Raw genomic sequence first — 25,704 nt, 5'->3', positions numbered from 1 at the left:
AGAAGACTAACTGAGGATCAGCTAACATGGATGACTGCTAATATAGGGTGAAAGGATGACGCTAATAGAAGGTTATCTTACTGCAAAGGACGTACAGGGAATTTCATACTAAGGGGGTTTTTGTAAATCATGAACTAAGGCCTATAAAATGGGTCCAAAGTAGGGCAAGATGGCTGCTCTAGGACAGTGGTGGCGAACCTATGGCACGTGTGCTAGAAGGGGCACTCAGAGCCCTCTCTGTGGGAACGTATGCCAGGGCCGCCGCACGCATTCCGCTCCTTTCCCATGTTCAAATGTATTTGCGTCTTTTAGATGCGAATACATTTGAACAGTGCTGCGCAGGAACTGGGGTAGAGGAGCGCCTGTCAGCCCCGGGTCCGACGTGCAGCAGTGTGATGTTAGGGCCACAGAGGAGCAGAGACAGCGCGCAGAGCACGGGCACTGGTAAGAGCTCCATAAGGAGCCGATCATTAAATGTATCAATGTGAACGGAGGCACAGTATTGTCAAGTTTTGCTAGAGACCGTGTGTGGAGATGGGGGGGCTGCTGGACAAGGAGGGGGGCCCACGCCGCTCCCCAGAAGCTGTGCAGGGCCGCCAGCGCTGCTTGGTTGCCGTCACTTAAACAGAGATGGCAGCACGTAGTGCACTGTGTGGCTGTGTCTGCTAGTAATGATGGGGCCAGGGCGACGACACAAGCAAAATTAAAAGGTGCAGTGTCGACCCGGCCAAGTCATTACTAGCAAACACAGCCGCACAGTGCACGGCCATGTCTATTTAAGTGATGGCAATCAAAGCAGCACGCCCTCCGAAGCCAAATGCCACAAGGGCTAGACGAGAGAAGTCGGGGGCAGTTGAGTGAGGCTTATTGCCAGAGTCACCATATTAAAAAAACATGTCTGTGTGTATGTATGATGTGTTTATCTATGTATGTCAATGTGTATGACTGTGTATATATGCATGTCTGTTTATATGTGTTTTTGTGAATTTGTCTTCAAATATGTGTTTGCGTATACGTATGTGTGCGCGCACGTCTGAGAATATGTACAGTTGTGTTCCAAATATTAGCAGTCCAATATGACTAACCAGATTAATCACTGTTTTTGGTATAAATTATATTACCACATGTCAAACAATTTACCAGTTGGTGCAGTAGATTCTAAGAAAATCAACATACTCAGCATTCATGATCTACATGTTTTTGAGTCTGTGTATTTGAATAATTAATTGAAAGGGGGGGTGTTCAAAATAATAGTGTGGAGTTCAATTAGTGAGGTCAATCATTCTGTGAAGAAACAGGTGTCAATCTGGTGGCCCTTATTTAAGGGTGAAGACAGCACATGTTGTACATGCATTTCTCCTTGAAAGCCTGAGAAATATGGGTCGTTTGAGACATTGTTCAGAAGGACCGCGTACTTTGATTAAAAAAGTTGATTGGAGAGGGTAAAACTGATAAATAAGTGCAGATAATGATAGGCAGTTCAGGTAAAATGTACTGAAGCAGATACAGTTTGCAAAAGAACACATCAACTGGCCTAAAGAGAAATGGAAAAACATTTTGTGGACTGATGAAAATAAAATTGTTCTTTTTGGGTCCAAGGGCCGCAGACAGTTCGTCAGACGACCCCCACACTCTGCATTCATGCCATAATACACTATGAAGACAGTGAAACATGGTGGTGCAAGCATGATATGGGCAAGTTTCTCTTACTATGGTGCCGGACCTATTTACCGCATACCAGGGATCATGGACCAGTTTGCATATATTAAAATACTTAAAGAGGTCATGTTGCCTTACACGGAAGAGGATATGCCCTTAAAATGGGAGTTTCAACAAGACAATGACCCTAAACAGACCAGTAAAACTAGCAAACTTTTGGTTCCTGTCCAACAAAATTGAGGTCATGGAGTGGCGAGCCCAGTCCCTGGACCATAAAGGGAATCTGTCACTCCCTGGGACTTATCAGACCTCTAATATGGGCATACAGAAGATAGAAATGTAAATCTATACATACCTGTATGCCTCATATTAGAGGTCTGGTTGCTATGAAATGTCTTTTTATTCAGTCTGTTTTCTCATTTTTGCATGCCGGGGGACTGGAAGAAATCCCCACCTACTTTGCTAATTACAATGTTCGCCCCTCCCCTGCACGTCACAGTGCCCTGTGACGTGTAGTCTCGTTCTCCAGATCCCGCGCTTAGACCAGCAGAAGCGCTTGGATAGGCGCGAAACAGCTGTTGTCCTGATCCATCTCCCTGCTCCCACTGCTTTTCTAAAAGGATTGTCCTGCCACATGAAATAAAGGACATTTTTAATTAAATGGTGAGTGCTCATTTTTCTATTTTTTCTATTGATCTCATGAATTTATTTCTTGCACCACCATTTGAATAATTGCGCATATATGCTCTTAAACAGGTAATCTCTTTGATGATGTGTTGGTGCCGTTTTCCTTCATAAATTGAGTTGTAATTTTGAATGACACCATTCATTTTATCATGTGATGATCTGGAAAGTTGGAAAAAAATCCAAGTGGGTTTAAATTGCAAAAATAGTGCAATTCCACAATGGTTTTTCATTTTTTTTATTTACCATTTCACTACATCACAAAACTAACCTGGCAATATGAGTCCCCAAGGTCAGTAGGAGTATGCAAATACCAAACACGTATAGTTTTTTTTTTGTTTGTTTGTTTTTTTAACTTAAGTGGTGAAAAAAATATATATAGAAATTGCAAGAATTTTTTTTTTTATTGATAGCATTTGGGGTAGATGCGAGGTCTTGATTGCATTTTACTGCGATGTTGCGGTGTTCAAAAAAAAAAAAAAAACTGGCGTTTTGATTTTTTTCTCATTGCGCCGTTTACCAATTGGATTAATTTACTTTATATATTGATAGATCAGACTTTTACAAACGCAGAGATACCAAATATGTGCATTGTTTTTATAACTTATTTTTAATGGGGCAAAATGCGGGTGATTTGAATTGTGTTTTTTTTCCTTTTTTTCTTTTCTTACTTTTGAGTAGTCATCTTACAGGACTTGAAGCAGCGATCGTTCTGTATAGCAGAAATCATGATCTCCTATGAACGCAGGCCAAGGGCTGCCATTCACAGGAGGATTGTGATGACATGGGGGTCATCAGTAGACCCCCGGCTGTCATGACAACTCATCAGAGACTTGCAATCACATCACAGGGGCGCCGATGGGTGGGATAAATGACGCACTTCCAGATGGCGTGTGTAAAAACTTGCTGTCAATGATCGACAGCAGGATTTAACTGGTTAACAGCCGTGGGCAGAGCACCTCTCCGCCTGCAACTGTTAAAGGCACATGATGGCTGATTACATCAGCCATCATGTGCAGGGACATTTTGTGGCTTTTAAAGGCGATAGACTGCAGAGGGCTACAAGTAGGTTTTCTAGTATCGATAATGTCATGACAACTAATACAACTTGTCCTGTATAAAATATTGCAATAATCCAAGAAGGATTAATAGATTATAATGAATACAGCCCTTGAAGGTTACATCCAACCCTGTGTACTTACACCAGGATATAGCTCTGGACCCACAATTCTAATATAATAAGTGATTGCTCTGTGATCTGTACTGTTAACAGGGAACATGCTGCCATAATATTGACACAAATTGGATAGCAAAAAGAAATGGGATAGATATACAGTAGATACATATATTTAATTTTAAGGTGGGGGGGGCACACAATGTGCAGAGCATATGATATTATTGTGGTCCTGCGATTGGTCGGTCAAACAGATCAAAAAATACATTTTTGGAAAAATTCTTGGGGCGATAAATTTGCTAAAATATAATCAGATATCTGATATGTTAAATATGATATACTAAAAAAGGAATTTGTCAGTCAACTAATGCTGCCTAAACCATGGGCAGCATGAATCAGAAATGATGGCCATCGTTTCAGCAAGGCATTCCTTACTTTTAAATGCTGTGACGTTTCAGGAGCAAAAAAAAACAAAATTAAGGTCGGGTTTAAACTGTTGTACTAAAACTCGCACCATTCACACATAAAAAACTGGCTCAGCGTGCTCGTCTGCGCAGTGAATGAGCAGCCCATTATGGACTAATCTGGTCCGTAAATAAAACTAGCGCATGCAGACCATTGTGTACAGACATACTGGTTTTTATTGGATTAGTGTGTAGTCCGTTGAGCAAACTGACCAAACATATGGACATCTGGACAAGCTCTAAAAACCAAGCGGAGACAATGAGGCTTGGTGAGGGACCATTAGGCCTGTCCCTGGCTTCTCCCATTCCTCAAATGACAGGTCTGTTCTTCTAAAGCGCAGACAAGCACAGGAAGGGACCGGTCATTCAATGTGAGCGGGGCAGGCAGAAGCTACAGGGGACATGCTGCTCGGACAAGCTGCATAGTCTCCCAGATGGTTTTTAATGTAGGTTTTCTGCGAAATATTTCATCTCTAAATAAAACATACCTGTCTGAAATTATGGGGACTGTTGGATTCATGCTGCCCGTGGCTCAGGCAGCATGAATCAGCTGTCAGGTTCCCTATACGCAAAGGCTGCCAAAGTCAAATCATCATATAATTGTGATTTCAGTGTCATCTAAAAGCACATGATGCCCAAATAAAGCTCTCTGCTCCTGTCCGTCAACCATCTACACATTTTCTTGCTTCCTAAAACTTAACATGGCCAAGACTGAGCTGGTCATCTACACCTAAAATATCCTCCTGTCAACAGCTATTATCCCTTCTTTACAGATGCATTATTTAGAGATGACATTTTATTCAGTTTTCACATTTTAGGGTACGCTCACATTTGCATATATAAAATCGCTCAGATTCTCAGCCAGAAAAGTTGGCGAGTGTCATTCCATAAGTCATGCGAGTGCTGTACGAGTGTGCGGTTTTTTCTCACCTAGAATCCGTATGTCATGCATTTTTAACGTCATCTTTTACATACTATAATAGTACTCTATGTAAATTAAATCTAGTTCTCATAAATAACAAGGCAATCTTATATAAAAATTAGATAGATCATGTTGAATTCCTACATCGGATCCACATGGCTTTTTTTTTTTTTTAAATTGGTGAACCAGGGAAAAAGTCGGGGAGTGTTTTTTAAAATAAAATATTTTGTGTGTGCTTTTTCTTTTTACTTACTGGGTTAGTAATGGGGGTGTCTGATAGACTCCTCTCCATTACCAATACCAGAGCTTGATGCCAGCTGTGTTTTTAGACGATTCACAGCAGAAATCAACCCCAAATATCATTACCCTGATTGCCACCACACCAGGGCAATTGGGAAGAGCCAAGGCTAAGCGCCAGAAATGGCGCATCTCATGTGATACACCACTTCTGAGGCGGCTGTGGGCCTGTATTTTTAGGCTGGGAAGGGCCCAATAACCATGGACCTTCCCAACCTGATATCAGCTCTCAGCTGTCTGCTTTACCTTTGCTGGTTATGAAATATAGGGTGGACCCCAAATAGTGTTTTTTTTTTTTTGGTTTTTTTAATTAATTATTATGTTAAACAAGGCTAAATACCCTTTAGTGCCACATGGAAGGCACTAAAGGGTGCAAGTTTATTATATGTACGTGGCTTGTGAAATTATTTATCCTCTCCAGCTATTCGCTATCTATCCTCTATCTATCCTACCAGTTACCCCATACCTATCTCCAGCTACAAATAAAAAGTCAAAGAATTTTCAAGTCTCAGCCAACACTTCCAAGTGTATGAAAAAAATTGCACTTAAGAGATAAAATGGGGAACACTACACTTTTAGTAATGACTTGATATTTGTCAAGGTTTTCAAACATTAAATATGGTGTATATCAAGGTCAGTGTATTCATAAAAAAAAACCTTAAAAAATCAATTTTATTAGATATACATTAAAATGGAACAAATGAACAATATTCCCTCAAAGGGTAAATAAGTATTGTAAAGTCACCAGGCAACACTAAATATCCTATTACACCCTTTAGTTTTATCCTATTTGGATGTATGTGCCTAGCCACAGAGGTTGGCATACTATAGGTCAACAAGTGGTGCCCCAGCTCATTGGTGGCTGTCCCTACAAAGCCCTGTTTATGCCCTAGTTGAGGGTTTAGAAAAAATGTGTATAAATCAAAGAGGAAAAAGTAAAGATTTTGGATACAACAGCGATAGAGAGAGGATAATAAAAAAATATTAAAAAATATTAAATAATATTTCTCTATGGTATTAAGCAATGGTAAAGATACAATGTGTTCCAAATTATTATGCAAATAATATTTTCTCAGACTTTCCCAAATTACCTATATGAATTGCAGTCATTGTAATTTTCCAGTCAAATAACTATTAGAGTACAATTGAAAGGTTTTTGTACAAACTGCCTATGATAACAGTATATTTTTAAAAAAATAAAAAACTCAAACTGCACTCAAAATGCATGTTCCAAATTATTATGCACAGCAGAGTTTTCAACCTTTTCATTTTAATAAAGAACAAAAAAATGGTCATTTTTGAAATTATAAGCATTAGCAGGTTATTACAAACTGAAATCAAACAGTTTTCAACTCAAAACTTTATTCTAGGTGATGTTACATTTGCACATAGGACCGCTTGTTCGAAAGGAGCTTCTGAACTCTCTCGTCCATTGAATTTGTCAGGTTTTGGATGGTTTCTGCTTCAATTGTTTTGCATGAGGACAGAATACCCTCCCAGAGCTGTTGCTTAGATGTGAACTGCCTCCCGCCATCATAGACACTCCTTTTGATGATGCTCCAGAGGTTCTCAATGGGGTTGAGGTCAGGGGAGCATGGGTGCCACACCATAAGTTTGTCCCCTTTTATGCCCATAGCAGCCAGAGATGCAGATGTGTTATGTGCAGCATGAGACGGGGCATTATCATGCATGAAATGATCTCTATGGTCCAGATGGATGGAGTGGAGGATGGCTGGTTGATGGACACCCCATGCAAACAGGGCTACGGCGCTAACAAGGAGGAGGTGGAGTAATGTTTTGGGCTGGAATCATGGGGAGAGAGATTGTCGGCCCTTTTAGGATCCCTGAAGGGGTAAAGATGAACTCCATAATGTATGTTGAGTTTCTCAAACAGCACTTCCTTCCATGGTTCAAGAAGAACCGTGTATTCCGCAGCAAGATCATTTTCATGCATGGTTGATCTTGGTTTCATCTGTCCAAAGAATGTTCTTCCAGAACTGTGCTGGCTTTTTTAGATGTTTTTTAGCAAAGTCCAGTCTAGCCTTTTTATTCTTGATGCTTATGAGTGGCTTGCACCGTGCAGTGAACCCTCTGTATTTACTTTCATGCAGTCTTCTCTTTATGGTAGATTTGGATATTGATACGCCTACGTCCTGGAGAGTGTTGTTCACTTGGTTGGCTGTTGTGAAGGGGTTTCTCTTCACCATGGAGATTATTCTGCGATCATCCACCACTGTTGTCTTCCGTGGGCGCCCAGGTCTTTTTGCATTGATGAGTTCACCAGTGCTTTCTTTCTTTCTCAGGATGTACCAAACTGTAGATTTTGCCACTCCTAATATTGTAGCAATTTCTCGGATGTTTTTTTTCTGTTTTTGCAGCTTAAGGATGGCTTGTTTCACCTGCATGGAGAGCTCCTTTGACAGCATGTTTACTTCACAGCAAAACCTTCCAAATGCAAGCACCTCACATCAACTCAACTCCAGGCCTTTTATCTGCTTAATTGAGAATGACATAACGAAGGGATTGCCCACACCTGTCCATGAAATAGCCTTGGAGTCACTTGTCCAATTACTTTTGGTCCCTTTAAAAACAGGGTGGCACATGTTAAGGAGCTGAAACTCCTAAACCCTTCATCCAATTTTAATGTGGATACCCTCAAATGAAAGCTGAAAGTCTGAACTTCAACTGCATCTGAATTGTTTTGTTTAAAATTCATTGTGGTAATGTCTAGAACCAAAATTAGAAAAATGTTGTCTCTGTCCAAATATATATGAACCTAACTGTATTCCAGCTAGAAATCAAGTCCAAGAATTTGCAAGTTGTAGCCACCGTTTTCATGTGGATGAAATAATTGCACTTAAAATAAGAGATAAAATGGGTAACACTGAACTTGTAGTAAGGACTTGTGTTTTTGAAAACCTTGACAAACAACATTGTAACGGTTTTATAATCCTCCCAGGTTTTATTGATTGACAGTCTAAAAGTAGCTTGTCTGCCATGTTAATTAACTTAGTATAATTTTTCTGTCTTTAATACATCAGGAAAGTGGTCAGGAAAAAAAATAAAAACGACACACAGCTTTTACCTGCAGACCTTATTTAGCTGTCTAAGGCCCCCTTCACAGGTCAGGGTTTCAGGTACGTGTGGCAGGCATTTGTTTCACAGATACCACATGTACCCATTATAATCTATGGGGCTGATCACATGTCCATTTTTTACCAGCAGCACGGATGACAAAAGCCAATACAAGTCTATGGGTCGGTGTAAAACACATACAGCACACAGATGGCATCCGTGAGCGGCACGTGTTTAACATTGAAAAGTATAAGAGAAGCTTCGGAATTGATTTTTCTTAAGGCATACTTGGAAAAAACGGATGGCACACTGATGGTACCGGAATCATACGGACGTGTGAAGGGGGACTAACGGGAAGAGAGGCTACAAGGAGAAAGTGAAGTTGAAGTTCATTTAAGTCATCGGGGCAGTGCAGAGGTCCATAACAGTCTCCGCTCACTATACAGAGAGCGTGCTGTAATCACTCCACAGGCACATTAACAACCTGCTCTGCACATACACTGCTCAGTAAAGGTAGTGACTAGTGTTGAGCGATACCTTCCGATATCAGGAAATATCGTATCGGATTGGATCGGACCGATACCCAAAAAGTATCGGATATCGCAGATTCCGATACCGGAAACCAATGCAAGTCAATGGGACACAAATATCGGAATGAAAATAAACCCTTTCTTTCCTTGTAGGTTAATTCTACATGAAGTAAAACAACTAAGAATAATGTAGAATGTATTACGCGAAAAGCCGGCAATTCATCAGCGGCATACACCGGTACCCGACAATTTACAACAGAAAGAATAGAACATCACACATAGATTACATACATAGAAACATGTCAGTCACATATATATGAAGTACAGTGACAGTGTTGCTTACTGTACTTGTCATTTAGTGTTAAAGGATTTATTTAAAAAAATAATAGTGTTTTCATGCACCGTCTCTTTAAAAAAGCCGGCCGGCAATTCAGCAGCGGTACCCGACAATTTATAACAGACACATATATATGAAGTACAGTGACAGTGTTGATTACTGTACTGGTCATTTAGTGTTAAAATAAAGGATTTATTTAAAAAAAAATTGGCGTGGGGTTCCCCTTAATTTTAGTCTCTAGCAGAGGTTAAGCAGACGGCTGGGGCAGATGTTTGAAGCCTGGGAAGGGGGTAATACCCACGGAGCTTCCCAGGCTACTAATATCAGCCCCCAGCTGAATACCTAGCCTTTACTAGCTATTAAAATGGGGGACCCCCTCAAAAAAATGACGTGGGGTCCCCCCTAATTTAATAGCTAGCAAAGGCTAGGCAGACAGCTGGGGGCTGATATTAATAGCCCAGGAAGGGTGCCATGAATATTGGCCCCCTCCCAGGCTAGAAACACCAGCCGTCAGCCGCCCCAGAAATGGCGCATCCACGGGATAATAAACTAATTTATTGTAGGTAACCACTGGCCACCAATGACATGTATTTAAAATTTATTGGGGACACAGTAGGGCAATTTAAATAGCAGGATCAGGCTGATGAGAACTACTGCTCCCATTGAGCTGATCCTGCTGGCACGAGTGGACGGGGGACAGACATAGGCCGATGGGAGTAGTAGTGTCACATCGGCCTATGTCTGCCTGCACGCACACACCCCCAGACATCGCACAGACACCGCACACACCCGCAGACATCGCACAGACACCCCGCACACACTCGCAGACACACGCACAGACACCCCGCACACACCAATCATGATGGGTCTGATCGTCTGGGAGGTGAGGCTGACCTGTGCGGCCGTGGGAAAGTTCATGCGAGTTCATGCAATGCAGTCAAACATGAACTCACATGAACCCTCTGAGGGCACCGCGGCTACTTCAAATGAACAGCTGATCGGCATCACCTGATACCTCAGCTGTTCATTTGAAATAACCGGCGGGAAAGCGCAGCACAGAACGAGAAAGCCGGCGGTGAAGTCTTTTCACTGCCGGCTTCCCCGCCCGGGTCCTTCGCTCCCCGCTCCTTGGTGCTGCGCTCCCCGCCCGGTCCTAACTTACGATCGGGATGGGAGGTGGCGAGGGGAGCGGAGGATCGGGGTGGGAGGCTGCGGGAAGCAGTATGGGGCTGTGCGATTGTTTAAAAGCCGGCGGCTTTTTACCGCCCGCCGGCTTTTAAACGATCAGGAGAATTCTCCCACGCTGGGATGGCATTCTGATGACAGGCTGGATCTCAGCTGAGCGCTGCCATCCAGCTTGTCATCCTTCAAAGACACTGCAGAGCGCAGGCATTATGGGAACTTCCGATTCCGGTATTCGATATTGTAAAAGTATCGGAATTAAGTATCGGAATTCCGATACCACGAATATCGGCCGATACCCGATATTTCAGTATCGGAATGCTCAACACTAGTAGTGACGCGCTCACTGTATGGAGCAGTGACTAATGGCTCCCTGCACCATCCCAATGACTTGGAAGCCAGCGGCTACAGGGAAGACATAACTGCATTTTGTCCTTGCAACGTTCACAGCCAAAGACTAACCAATCATTTTAATTTTTGCTTATAAAAATCAATAGTAATCATGAAAATATGAAACTTTGTAATATATCTCCGAGAAATCTGCTTCTTTCTCCCCCTGGACTGAACTTTTATTCTGCAAATCGTCAATTCAAGGGTAAAATCTGTATTCAATGAAGACAGATTGTTACATTACTGAGATATCAGTGGTAGCTGCCATCTCCTAAGGTTTTATGTAGATGAAAGGGAGGAGGAGGAGATAGAGGCAGAGCTCCTCTCTCCCCCTACATAGACACTTATCAGTAGCAGCTGTCATCTCCTATCTCAGTAATCTAACAGTGTCTTCACTGAATACAGATTTTACTTCTGAATTGAGAATTTTGAGAATTAAAGATCAGTCCAGGAGGAGAAAGTAGCAGATTTCTCTGATAATATATATATTATAGATAATACACTGCTCAAAAAAATAAAGGGAACACTTAAACAACAGAATATAACTCCAAGTAAATCAAACTTCTGTGAAATCAAACTGTCCACTTAGGAAGCAACACTGATTGACAATCAATTTCACATGCTGTTGTGCAAATGAATTAGACAATAGATGGAAATTATTGGCAATTATCAAGACACACAATGGTTCTGCAGGTGGGGATCACAGACCACATCTCAGTACCAATGCTTTCTGGCTGATGTTTTGGTCACTTTTGAATGCTGGTTGTGCTTTCACACTTGTGGTAGCATGAGACGGACTCCAACCCACAGAAGTTGCTCAGGTACTGCAGCTCATCCAGGATGGCACATCAATGCGAGCTGTGGCAAGGTGGTTTGCTGTGTCTGTCAGCATAGTGTCCAGAGGCTGGAGGTGCTACCAGGAGACGTGGAGGGGGCCGCAGGAGGGCAACAACCCAGCAGCAGGACCGCTACCTACGCCTTTGTGTAAGGAGGAACAGGAGGAGCACTGCCAGAGCCCTGCAAAATGACCTCCAGCAAGCCACTAATGTGCATGTGTCTGCATAAACGGTTAGAAACCGACTCCATGAGGGTGGTATGAGGGCCCGACGTCCACAGATGGGGGTTGTGCTCACAGCCCAACACCGTGCAGGACGCTTGGCATTTGCCACAGAACACCAGGATTGGCAAAGTCACCACTGGCGCCCTGTGCTCTTCACAGATGGAAGCAGATTCACAATGAGCACATGTGACAGACATGACAGAGTTTGGAGACGCCGTGGAGAGCGATCTGCTGCCTGCAACATCCTTCAGCATGACCGGTTTGGGAGTGGGTCAGTAATGGTGTGGGATGCCATTTCTTTGGAGGGCCGCACAGCCTTCCATGTGCTCGCTAGAGGTAGCCTGACTGCCATTAGGTACCGAGATGAGATCCTCAGACCCCTTGTGAGACCATATACTGGTGCGGTTGGCCCTGGGTTCCTCCTAATGCAGGACAATGCCAGACCTCATGTGGCTGGAGTGTGTCAGCAGTTCATGCAAGATGAAGGCACTGAAGCTATGGACTGGCCCACCCGTTCCTCAGACCTGAATTTGATTGAGCACATCTGGGACATCATGTCTCGCTCCATCCATCATGTCACGTTGCACCACAGACTGTCCAGGAGTTGGCGGATGCTTTAGTCCAGGTCTGGAAGGAGATCCCACAGGAGACCATCCGCAACCTCATCAGGAGCATGCCCAGACATTGTAGGGAGGTCATATAGGCACGTGGAGGCCACGCAATACGGAGCCTCATTTTGACTTGTTTTAAGGACATTACATCAAAGTTGGATCAGCCTGTAGTGTGTTTTTCCACTTTAATTTTGGGGGCGACTCCAAATCCAGGCCTCCATTGGTTAATAAATTTGACTTCCATTGATGATTTTTGTGTGATTTTGTTGTCATCACATTCAACTTTGTACAGAACAAAGTATTCAATGAGAATATTTCATTCATTCAGATCTAGGATGTGTTATTTGAGTGTTCCCTTTATTTTTTTGAGCAGTGTATATGTTACAAAAGTTTATTATTTTTATGTGTACTATTGATTTATGAAATGAAAATTAAAATGACGGTTACTCTTTAACATCTTTCTGACATAAGACATATCCATAAATGTCTGTGGCCTGATACTTATTTACCAGGGACGTATGGCTGTCTCTCGGCAATTTTGCATGCTCAGAAGCTGTGCGCGCGTGATCACCGCCGGGTGTCAGCTGATTCTGACAGCTGACACCCGGCACTTAGTGCCAGAAGCAGTGCCCGCACTGCTCCTGGCACTTCAAACCGCTACATGCTGCGATCACTGCGACTGCAGCATTTAGTGTGCAGGCAGAGGGAAGATAGCCCCTTTGCCTTTGAATCGGAGACCCCACGAGGGGCAATATCTGCATGTGTCACAGCTGTCTAACAGTCATGACACTTGCAGCTACGGCGACAGTAAAAGAAATGCCGAGCACGCCAAAAGGGTTAATGACACATACTTGCTCAACAGTAGTAATTATTTTTTTCTTCACCGCCCAATGGCATAAAATTCTGTGACACACTTGTGGTGTCAATATGCCCACTGCACCCCTAGATTAATTCATTGAGAGGTGTAGTTTGTAAAATGGGGACTCTTATGGGGGTCTGCTGTTCTGGCACCTCAGGGGCTCTGCCAACTTAACATGGCACCCTCAAACCAGTCCAGCAAAATCTGTACTCCAATATGGTGCTTATTCCCCTTCTGAGCTTTGCACTGTGCATCAAAAGTAGTTTTCGAACGCATGTGTGGTATCGGCGTACATAGGAAAAATTGCACAGCAAATTTTGGGGTCCATTTTTTCCTATCCTTGGGAAAATTAAAAAATTTGGGGCTAAACCAACATTTTTGTGGGAAAAATATGTTTTCTTAATTTTTACAGATCCACGTTGTAAAATTCTGTGAAGCACCGGTGGGTTGAAGCTGCTCACCACACATCTAAATAAATTCCTTGAGGGGTCTAGTTTCCAAAATGGGGGGTTGTCACTTGTGGGGAGTTTCCACTGTTTAGGCACATTAGGGGCTCTCCAAACGCGACATGGTGTCCGCTAATAATTCAAGCAAATTTTACATTCAAACAGTCAAATGGCGCTCCTTCCCTTCCGAGCCCTGCCGTGCACCCAAGCAGTTCCCAATCTTCACTGTTTTCTACCACATTCCAAAAATTCCTGTGAAGCACCTGAATGTGGTTTTGAGCACCTTAAGGGGTGCAGTTTTTAGAATGGTGTCACTTTTGGGTATTTTTTGCCATAAAGGCCCCTTAAAGTCGCTTCAAATGTGATGTGGTCCCTAAAAAAATGGTTTTGTAAATTTTGTAGGAAAAATGAGAAAATCGCTGGTCAACTTTTAACCCTTATAACGTCCTAACAAAAAAAAAAAAAATTGAAATTGGTTCCAAAATCGTGCTGAGGTAAAGTAGACATGTGGGAAATGTTATTCATCAACTATTTTTTGTGACATATCTCTCTGATTTAAGGGCATGAAAATTCAAAGTTTGAAAATTGTAAAATTTTCAAAATTTTTCACAAATAAATGTCAGTCATATCGAATACATTTTACCACTATCATGAACTACAATACGTCACGAAAAAAAAATGTCAGAATCAGCGGGATCTGTTGAAGCGTTAAAACATGATTACCTGCAGAGTCCCACCATTTCCGCAGGTAAATCCCATATATATTTTTTTCCAGACAGGTTTCCTTTAAAACCTACATTAAAACAAATGAAACAACTGGCAGCGAGAGAAAATTGAAAGGAAAACCATACAAATGAATATTTACATACACACCTCAATAGCCTCATTGCGCCCAAACGTGTTCATACTACTAGCATAAAATCAGATTAGTCAAAGGGGTTAAGCGTAAAAAGTAACAAAACCACCTTTCCCCAGAGAAAAACAAGCTTTCCCAACATGCTCTGAATCAGGGGAGAGCTATTAAAAGCAAACATCAGCTATCACATGGAACCGCTATAAACCTGCAATTACTCTGTGAATACATACTGTACATCCTCCCTTAAAATGATCAAAGGGGCCTGTGCTTCCAGGAACAGTGTGATGTTCATTCAACTAGATAACACAGAAAGGGATTTCATAGCTTATATCTAATGCATCTGGATGTTTTTCAAAGTTTTTTTTCTATAAATATAAAATCCATAAGTGAGCTGAACGGTGGAGTCTGCAGGCAGAGGTCAACAAAGCGTTCACCACCAAGAAACCCATACAAAGCTTCTGCATCACTGCTATGGTAACTCTGGTGGTATACCGGATATCCTTATTTTTATGCTGTCAGCATAGCAAAAATCTCCCTGCCCCCCCCCCCCCCCAGAAAAAAAATAAACAGCATGGCCACTCCTGCCCCGATTGTGGAGTGATGTTGCAATTTGCTAGAACAAAACATCTGTGGATTTAGGCTCTTCAAAACATCACAGACAAGTAGCTGTCACCTGCAACCTGCTAGCAGCCCCAAACAGAAAACACACACAGCTAACCACATTTTGCAGCTCATTCTGAGTCAATGGGCCGTATCCTCTTTCGAAGGCCTTTACCTTGCACAGGACGCCAGTTCTGCAATGGGTAAAACACAATAGTGTGCTAATATCGGATTCCAAGATCACACATCTATTTATAAAATAGTGAGTAGTGTTTAATATCAACTGCAATGAGATCTATACCACATCCAACATGGAAACACATTTGTGGATTCATTCGGATATACACAGGTGAATGGTTTTAAAGGGGTTGTCCACTACTTTACATGATCCCCCAATGTATTCCCCCAGGGCCCATAAGTGTTTCTCTAAATACCTTGTGCCGCCTTTTCTGCCTGTGAGCAGCGCCATCACTGGCCGCTCACGAGCGGCGCCATCACTAGCCGCTCACGAGCGGCGCCATCACTAGCCGCTCACGAGCGGCGCCATCACTAGCCACTCACGAGCGGCGCCATCACTAGCCGCTCACGAGCGGCGCCATCACTAGCCGCTCACGAGCGGCGTCATCACTAGCCGCTCACAGGCATCACGTGACCCCTGGCTGCAGCCGGCGCTGACATCCGCTGATGTCACGTCAAATTCCGGCTGCAGCAGGGGGTACTCACTTCGGCATTTCACGGTGGATGCTGGGATGTGGGCGGGGTTACCCAGCACGTCACACCCAGCATCCACCGCGCGCTCTCCCTATCCTCATTCATTGGGAAAGCGCGCGGTGGATGCTGGATGTGATGCACGGGGTAACCCTGCCCACAGCCCAGCATCTTGACGTAACATCAGTGACGGGTCAAGTGATGCCTCTGTGCGGCCAGCGATAGCGCCGCTCAGAGGCAGAAAAGGCACCTCAAGGTATTTACAAAAACACTTATGAGACCCGGGGGGATACATTGGGGGGTTCATATAAAGTAGTGGACAACTTCTTTAAAGATACGCACCCGAAAGTTTCTGAATGCCACAATGATCGGTCAATGGATTTTATAATTCACTGCATATCATCATTGCATGGCGAATAAGCCTCCTTACCTTGGCATGCCAGAGCCTCTCACCTAGCCAAATCAGATCTCATACTTTGCACTGACAAGGGCCAAAAGCCCGAAACACTGCCGGCAAATTGAGATTCTGATTTTGTTTTTATCCTAAGTGACATTGCAAGACTCATTAAACGGTCAATAGTGACTTGTAGGATTGCTGCTTCCAACAGGTGGCGCTACAGAGTTCAAGTCCTCTTCGACTCTGAACAGGCAATTTGCATACGCATATCAAAGCGGCTTCTGCTGAAAATCAGTGGATTTGAAACACTGATCAATGGAGCAAATACTCGGCAAGTCTTGACTTTCAGTTGCGGGGAGTTGAACATTACTTCTCTTGCGTTGTTCTTGAGGTCAAGACTGTTCTACGGTTCTGCATTTACTATTCTGTAGTGGAAACCTCCCAGCTCTCACAGCTGGCTCGATATCTGCACAGACCTTGCTCTGTAGCTTCACATTCTGGGAAGTCTCTGTTCTACACCTTAATCTGATTAGGAAAAAGCAGGTGCCTTAATGCATTACAGGAGCTTAGCTAAGCGGTTTAGGATGCGTCAGTGCAGATTTCAACAACCATTGATAGAATTGCAAGTGTGAGTACACGCTACTGAGGATAAGTGTAGAACTATAAGATCCTACAGAAGGAGTTCCAGAACCTTAGGAGGCACATGGGTGAAATGAACACCCTCCTAAAGTTGTATTCTTTTCAAACCCCGTCAGTAGAACATATGGGACACGTGAATGAATACGCTCATAGGTAGATTCACATCAAATCCAAATATATTTTGATTCTGAGACCAATAAGAGAGAAGGTCTTACACTTTTTAGCATGAACAGGGTAAAGACATGTACTGTCAAACAAGTCCTAGAATTAATGTTATGGGGTATGTTCTCCATACATATTATTGGCTGGACTTTTTGATACATACCTAGAAGGGCGACATCCTCAAAGGCAGCAATGGATATTCTATAGGAACTTTTATTTGTAGAACAGTGTAAGCATGGAATAGAAAATGACCCAAAAGTATCGCGGTGACTTTGAGACAAAGTCACAAAAAAATAGACAAGTAGCTTTTCCGCATTCTTGAAGGCATTGATTAATATGGAGTTAGTAGTCAATAGAATTATACCATCAGAAGAAAGAAGGCAAGTGGTTTATTTCCCAAATCTAAAATTCCATAATAAATCAATAATCCTAATCTAACCCCTTGCTATCTACCACAGTATACAATATTGGATGCTGTGATGCGGCAGCTTCAGAGTAGTGTTTGCAAGCTACACTGTGTTCCAAATTATTATGCAAATAATATTTTCTCAGATTTTCCCAAATTACCTATATGAATTGCAGTCATTGTAATTTTCCAGTCAAATAACTATTAGAGTACAATTGAAAGGTTTTTGTACAAACTGCCTATGATAACAGTATATTTTTAAAAAAATAAAAAACTCAAACTGCACTCAAAATGCATGTTCCAAATTATTATGCACAGCAGAGTTTTCAACCTTTTCATTTTAATAAAGAACAAAAAAATGGTCATTTTTGAAATTATAAGCATTAGCAGGTTATTACAAACTGAAATCAAACAGTTTTCAACTCAAAACTTTATTCTAGGTGATGTTACATTTGCACATAGGACCGCTTGTTCGAAAGGAGCTTCTGAACTCTCTCGTCCATTGAATTTGTCAGGTTTTGGATGGTTTCTGCTTCAATTGTTTTGCATGAGGACAGAATACCCTCCCAGATCTGTTGCTTAGATGTGAACTGCCTCCCGCCATCATAGACACTCCTTTTGATGATGCTCCAGAGGTTCTCAATGGGGTTGCGGTCAGGGGAGCATGGGTGCCACACCATAAGTTTGTCCCCTTTTATGCCCACAGCAGCCAGAGATGCAGATGTGTTATGTGCAGCATGAGACGGGGCATTATCATGCATGAAAATGATCTTGCTGCGTAATACACGGTTCTTCTTCTTGAACCATGGAAGGAAGTGCTGTTTGAGAAACTCAACATACATTATGGAGTTCATCTTTACCCCTTCAGGGATCCTAAAAGGGCCGACAATCTCTCTCCCCATGATTCCAGCCCAAAACATTACTCCTCCTCCTCCTCGTTAGCGCAGTAGCCGTGTTTGCGTGGGGTGTCCATTAACCAGCCATCCTCCACTCCATCCATCTGGACCATCGAGATCATTTCATGCATGATAATGCCCCGTCTCATGCTGCACATAACACATCTGCATCTCTGGCTGCTGTGGGCATAAAAGGGGACAAACTTATGGTGTGGCACCCATGCTCCCCTGACCTCAACCCCATTGAGAACCTCTGGAGCATCATCAAAAGGAGTGTCTATGATGGCGGGAGGCAGTTCACATCTAAGCAACAGCTCTGGGAGGGTATTCTGTCCTCATGCAAAACAATTGAAGCAGAAACCATCCAAAACCTGACAAATTCAATGGACGAAAGTTCAGAAGCTCCTTTCGAACAAGCGGTCCTATGTGCAAATGTAACATCACCTAGAATAAAGTTTTGAGTTGAAAACTGTTTGATTTCAGTTTGTAATAACCTGCTAATGCTTATAATTTCAAAAATGACCATTTTTTTTGTTCTTTATTAAAATGAAAAGGTTGAAAACTCTGCTGTGCATAATAATTTGGAACATGCATTTTGAGTGCAGTTTGAGTTTTTTATTTTTTTAAAAATATACTGTTATCATAGGCAGTTTGTATAAAGACCTTTCAATTGTACTCTAATAGTTATTTGACTGGAAAATTACAATGACTGCAATTCATATAGGTAATTTGGGAAAATCTGAGAAAATATTATTTGCATAATAATTTGGAACACAGTGTATATGGAAAAGAGCTTGCAAGCACAAGCTCCTTGCCTAGGTAACCAACCACCTCTCAACTGCAGTGGTGGCCAGTCACCTAGACAATGACCTGTACAAAAGAGAATTAAAAAATTCCTATATGAGATAAACAGATCAATTTCAAAGATGCTTGCTTTTTCAAGCATTTTGCAATATAACCGATTAATAAATGGTGAAAACCCCTTTTATTCTGGTATTTATTTATTTTACTCACTTATATAACACCATTAATTCCACAGAGCTTTACAAACATTATCGGTACTGTCCCCATTGGGGTGCACAATCTAAATTCACCATCAGTATGTCTTTGGAATGTGGGAGGAAACTAGAGAACCCGAAGGAAACCCAGGGAAACATGGGGAGACCATACAAACTCCTTGCAGATGCTGTCCTTGGTGGGATTTGAACCCAGGACCCCAGCGCTGCAAGGCTGCAGTGCTAACCACCGAGCCCCGTGCTGCTGATATAAACTAAGATGAATGTTGTTGCATTTGGGCGTCAACTGGGCAGCACACAGTAGTGACAGAGACCCAGTTCCAGCAGTGGCTCACTTACTGCGTGATTTAAAGGGAATCTGTCAGCAAGTTTGTGCTATGTAACCTGAGAACAGCATAACATGGAGCAGGAAAACCTGATTCCGGGGATGTGTCACTTACTGGGCTGCTTGGTGCAGTTTTCATAGATTCCCTGTTTTTGCCTAATGTAGATGTCTTCGGCTCTGTATAACCCCGCCCAGACCTGACTCTGCACTATGTGTACACTGTGCATAGTGAGCAAGCTGCTACTCATTGATGGGGCGGGGCGGGGGGGGGGGGGGGGGGGGGGGGTCACACAGATTCGCCTGACTGCTGGTCACGTGAATTGTAGTTTGATAGTGTTAATCTCCAATTGATAAAACACTTTGTATTCAAATTAGAACACAACGTAATAAGTGATACATCCCTGGAATCAGGGTCTCGTGTCCTATGTTATGCTACTCTCAGATTAAATAGCGAAAACCTACCAAGAGATTCCGTTTAATGTAGCTTACATAAAATGAGTTTTTCTCCTGCAATGGGAACCAAACAGTGGCTTCCCCTGCATTACCTGTGCACACTCATTGATATTAAAGGGCCTCCCGACCCTCCATGTCACTGATTGGAAGCTTTGGCCTTATAGGGAGAGACCTGTAAGTGAAAGTTAGGAAAATGGGAAACCAGCCGCGCGCTCACAAATCATCACATTCCGTGTTCATCGCAAGCTGCAGGAGATACGCTTTGATTTTATGAAAACTACTTCACGACATCGAAGAAAGTGAGACTCTACTACAAACAGAGCGGCTGTCAATATCCTATGCTGTCCTCAGTAACAGTAGCATAGGCTGATGACAGATCCCTCTAATGTGAAAGTGGTTTGAACTGGTGACCATGTGCATATACAGTATGCAGCATTTTCCATAGAGGAACACAGCAACAGCCCTTAGCCGTCACTTACTGTAAAAGGGCAACATCACACAGTATTTCATGCATCATCTACATAATTACAAGTATTTAACATGGTAGATTCAAGAAAAATGGCCAATTTCTGGCCGGCTTCTCCAAGTGAATTATCTCTGAAACCACAACTCTTCAGAGATAATTTACTTGGAGAAGTGGCCATAAATTGTCCCAGATGGCTTCTCCCTCCCCCTAGATTGACAGGTCTCTCCATCCCCACACACATACGTTGAGACCTATCACTCGACGCAGAGTCTCCAACTGGCTTTTCAAAATAGTCTTTTTCCAAAAAAAAGCATTTCAGAGTAAAGCATACACTGCTGCAAAAAGTAAAGCCAGTGTCAGATTCATGCTGCCTGTGGTTCGGGCAGTATAATCTTCTGTCAAGTTGCTTTAAAATCTACTGACTAGCATCATATGTTGCCCCCTCTTTCCGTCACTCCACTGCCTTCCAGGATCACAAAAGATAAAGGACAACAGCTGTACCCTATTTCACAAACCGCTGACCAACTGTGATCCTGACGATGCTTCATCAATCACCATAAACACCTTTGTTTTGCCAGTGACCTCCTATCAGCCAGTGATCACCCCCAAAATACCAGTACCCGGGAACCCTCCCATGTAAACTGCATGTTGCACTTTTGATAAAAGGTTTTATCTTATTATAGCAGGATAATCACTATATGAACATATGCAATGAACGATTTTTGCCAGTCATACAGAACACAGGCCAAATTGCCATATGTGGAATATTTCTGTTCACGGAGAATTACACAGGAATACATAGGTAAAGTCTGCAGGCCATCTATAGGGATCCAGTAACTACTAATAGTGGAAGACAGCACCTCAAAATAGAAACATTAGGTATGGTGAGATCTGTATCTAATATGAAGACGCAGTAATTAAAGGCTTAGTCACAACTAGTCACCTAGAGGGGATGTCCACTACTGGATTAACCCTTAATCGTTTCAGTGCTCTAGATAAAAAAAAAAGACAAAGAAAATGTGATATTTAAACCTTATGGAGCGGCACCATTCTTTCGATGTGGTCAGCGTCTCTACTGCTTGGTCATGTGGCCACATGGCCTGCGGGAAGAGATAGCGCCAACATCGCAGGAGCAACACAGCTCTGAGAGGAGGGTATTACGGTAAGTGTTTTTATCATATCTGGGATGGTGATGGAGATGGGATGTCCACTACTGGACTAACCTATTTAAAATTATTACGATACATTTATTTACTAGTATTTGCTACCTGCCGTAGTTCATCATGAAGGTGGAGCAGCACAACCAATAATATCCAAAACACAATCACCTACGCATTATGATAAAAGGCACCAATCGCTATCATCAGGGGCTCTCTGCATTTTCTTACCGTTCTCTGCTGAATTTCAGGGAATGCAGTATGGCAGGTCTCTTCTGTCGCAGATTCCAAAGATGTAAAGTGTCATCCGTCAAGGCACTCACAAGCGCTCCCTTTAAAAATGATACACGAGTAATCAGAAAATAAACGTAACATGGTTACAAGGATAGTTTGGGATTGTTCTGATAAGACATTAGCTCGAAATAGTGGGATATTTTTATATTGGGTTTGAACATCATCTACAAGAAAAAAAAATAGGCCCTAATATTTCAGATTATAAAGCACTTTCAATGGATTATCCAATGACACATGGCTGCTCCTTGGTTTTTCAATGAAAAATAAAAGGCATATTACACTTTCAGATATAAAAAAAATATATAAAATTGAGAGCTAAAGAAATATCTAAACATACATAAAACTTTTTTATATATCTTGACTCAACACATTTAAGAACATTGATAGGTTGTCCATTATAATAATGGTTTATATGTTTGCAATGTTTTTTTTTTTTCTTGATCTACTTGGTCACTTCTGGTCCATTTCATGCTGTAAGTTACTTTCCAGTCGTCTAAATATTCAATGAGTGGGCCATGCTTCTGGGTGAGGAGAGCCCTGTCCATCAGTGGTGCCAAGCTCTGATCCAGAGCACCTACCAAGCGGAGTATAGCTGCCTGTACAGCAAGTGCCGCTGACTAATGACAATCTAAGTAGGTATTGTTAAAGTTTCAGGATTACTGGTGCTTCACTGGCCCAAATATAGTATAACAATGACAATTATAAATACTTCTGGATGATATAATTTAATGGACAAATCTTAATTATGTAATTAGTTTTGTTCCTGTTCAACCTTTTATCTGTACATTTAAACTGAAAACCACAAGAAATCTGCAACCAATGTGTCATTTTTATATATTACGGTATATATCAAATAAACCTCACATTATAAAAAATATATTAAAATGATTTGTGCAAAGAAGTCAGAAATGATTTGTGCTCAGAAAAAAACCAAAACGATATTGATGGTGACATTTCTTTAAAGGGAATTGGTCAACCCCCTTGGACGTACCTAAGCTATTAATATGGACATACAGGTTCTAGAATACTTAAAATAGTCATACCTGAGGTCTTGTTCTTCAGAAATCATCTTTTAATTCTGCGTTCTTCCAGGTTCTGGGGCTTGCGGTGCCTGGAAGGAAAGTCTGCCTCCGGTCTTCATTTGCGCGCCTGTCGCCTCCCATTAGCGGCACAGTGCCTTCTGATGTCTAGTGGTTGTCCTGCGCCCTGTAATTGTGATATTCCACGTTACCTTTCTGCCCTTCTATGGGCATTGGCTTATTTCTTCTCCTCAGGTGCCTGCGCAGAAGAAATAAGAAGCCAATGCCCATAGAAGGGAAGAAAAGTAAAGTGGAATATCACAATTGCAGGCGTGGGACAACCACAAGACGTCAGAGGGCACTGTGCCGATGATGGGAGGCGACAGGCGCGCAAATAAAGACCGCAGGCAGAATTTCCTTCCAGGCACAGCACGCCCCAGAACCTGGAAGAATGCAGTATTAAAAGATAATTTCTGAAGAACAAGACCACAGATATGAGGCATACAGGTATGACTAAGTATTCTAGAACCTGTATTACAATATTAATAGCTTAGGTACGTCCAGAGGGGTCGACAGATTCCCTTAAAGGTTCAAATACTTAGGCAGCTCCCAGGGATGTAATAAGCACTTGTGGTGCTGTCGACCTAAAAACGTAATGGGGGCACAACTCTGCTATGACAGCTTTTACCACCGAATGCGGTCAAGAAGTGGGAGGGTTATTTCGCTGGACTTTGAAGGCTTATTTTGCTCTGTAGTGAACAGGCCTGGATGAGTCTTAAAACCCTTTCAACCTGGGAGATTTTCCTTTTTTGTATTTTGCGTTTTTGTCTCCTTTTCTTTCAATAGCCATAAATTTAAATTTCTACATCCACAGAGCCATTTGAGGGTTTGCCTTTGTGAGAAGAGTTGTAGTTCTTAAATTACAACATTTTACCATTCAATGAAACGAAAAACAAAAAAGAAAAACTTGCATGTGCGGTGAAATCGCAGATTTTTTTTTTTTGCACAATGGTTATTTGGGATTTTATATTCATCTTCCTTGTCTTGAAAGAAATTCATGTGAACCTTCAGCAAGTCACTACTCGTACACTACGATCAAATCACAGGGGAGCCAAAAGGGGGTGTGGAACAGCGCACCTTCGGTTCACATGCTTTAAATGCCCTGCCACACAGTTAGCAGCGGACAGAGGTTTGCTCTATGCTCTTAGGGTCTGTGCATACAACGTCTTTTTGAAACAGCCAAGTTTTTTGAGAGGAAGACACTTCAAGAAATGCTGGAGTCTCTTTCCTGAAGGGTCTTTTGTATAGATTTGTTGGTCATTTCCATAACACTTTTTCGATTTTTGCTCCTTAAGAGGTCATAATAGCCTTGCAGAGCAATTTTTCTACTTTGTTGTTCACTTTTTCGCTCACTATCTGGGGCATCCATAGGAAAACAACCCCATCCCCTGTGCAACACCTCATTGGCAGATCTGATCTGTATCTCCTAGGACTTCGGTTTGGTCTCTCCCCAGCACAGCAGAGCTGATAAGATAGAAACAAAGTGAGCATATACCCTGCTGTAAGTAAATTCCTTGGATACGCTCTGGAGAGACCTGGCGATCAAGTGATCTCTGGGTCCTACAGAAGTATAGGCAGTGCCAAAGCTTCTTTTCACTCCACAGCGCTCACTAAGCGCTATGTAACCGGCAAAAAAGACAGAAGTGGCAATAAACTGCATCTAGGAGGTCCACGGCTAGGTCTGACAGCTGCGAAATGCCACGCCATCAATTTACAAATGGCACAGGATTAAAGCCCAGGACCAGGTAAATTTACAGCACTTTGTCATCTGTTTAATAATTCCGTTGTGCCTCCTCAGCCGCTGAGCCCCACGCCAGTTGCTACATATCTGCCCCCCACGCAGAACAGAGGACAACTAGACCATATCATGAGTACTCCTGTAGCCCATCACAAGGCATCTCAGTATATCACCTATGTGCTTTTAAAACAAGGATTAGAAGAAAAGTACTGCATGGCTGTGTAAGAAAATCTTAAGGAATCATGTATATAATACAGTTTAGTGTTGAACTTGGCTTTATAATACTTATTTCTACATCTCTGATTTCAATGTGAAGACTTAACCAAGTTTATCCAGAATAAAATGTCTCTCCAAAACGTGCACATATATACATAAACTCACGAACATGTATATATGTACATATACAGTACAGACCAAAAGTTTGGACACACCTTCTCATTTAAAGATTTTTCTGTATTTTCATGACTTTGAAAATTGTACATCCACACTGAAGGCGTCAAAACTATGAATTAACACATGTGGAATTATATACGTAACAAAAAAGTGTGAAACAATTGAAAATATGTCTTATATTCTAGGTTCTTCAAAGTAGCCACCTTTTGCTTTGATGACTGCTTTGCACACTCTTGACATTCTCTTGATGAGCTTCAAGAGGTAGTCACCGGAAATGGTTTTCACTTCACAGGTGTGCCCTGTCAGGTTTAAGAAGTGGGATTTCTTGCCTTATAAATGGGGTTGGGACCATCAGTTGTGTTGTGCAAAAGTCTGGTGGATACACAGCTGATAGTCCTACTTAATAGACTGTTAGAATTTGTGTTATGG

The 25,704-nt window shown here is 42.2% G+C and overlaps 1 protein-coding gene across 9 annotated transcripts in view; it reads right to left on the bottom strand.

The window, feature by feature from the left end:
- Positions 1-25,704, bottom strand: part of STXBP5 (syntaxin binding protein 5) — a 503,632-nt gene that overhangs the window by 374,903 nt on the left and 103,025 nt on the right. For all 9 annotated transcript variants that reach the window (XM_073672694.1, XM_073672695.1, XM_073672696.1 and 6 more), the window contains exon 4: positions 22,003-22,103. In XM_073672694.1, coding sequence (XP_073528795.1) covers positions 22,003-22,103 — 101 coding nt within the window. The remainder of the gene's footprint in view (positions 1-22,002; positions 22,104-25,704) is intronic.

Source organism: Phyllobates terribilis, unplaced genomic scaffold (genome assembly GCF_046119375.1).
Source record: "Phyllobates terribilis strain yellow unplaced genomic scaffold, ASM4611937v1 Scaffold_3__8_contigs__length_932513732, whole genome shotgun sequence".
Classification (NCBI taxonomy): Eukaryota; Metazoa; Chordata; class Amphibia; order Anura; family Dendrobatidae; genus Phyllobates; species Phyllobates terribilis.
Note: the sequence above shows the minus strand (reverse complement) of the source record. Positions and strands in the feature narration are given on the sequence as shown.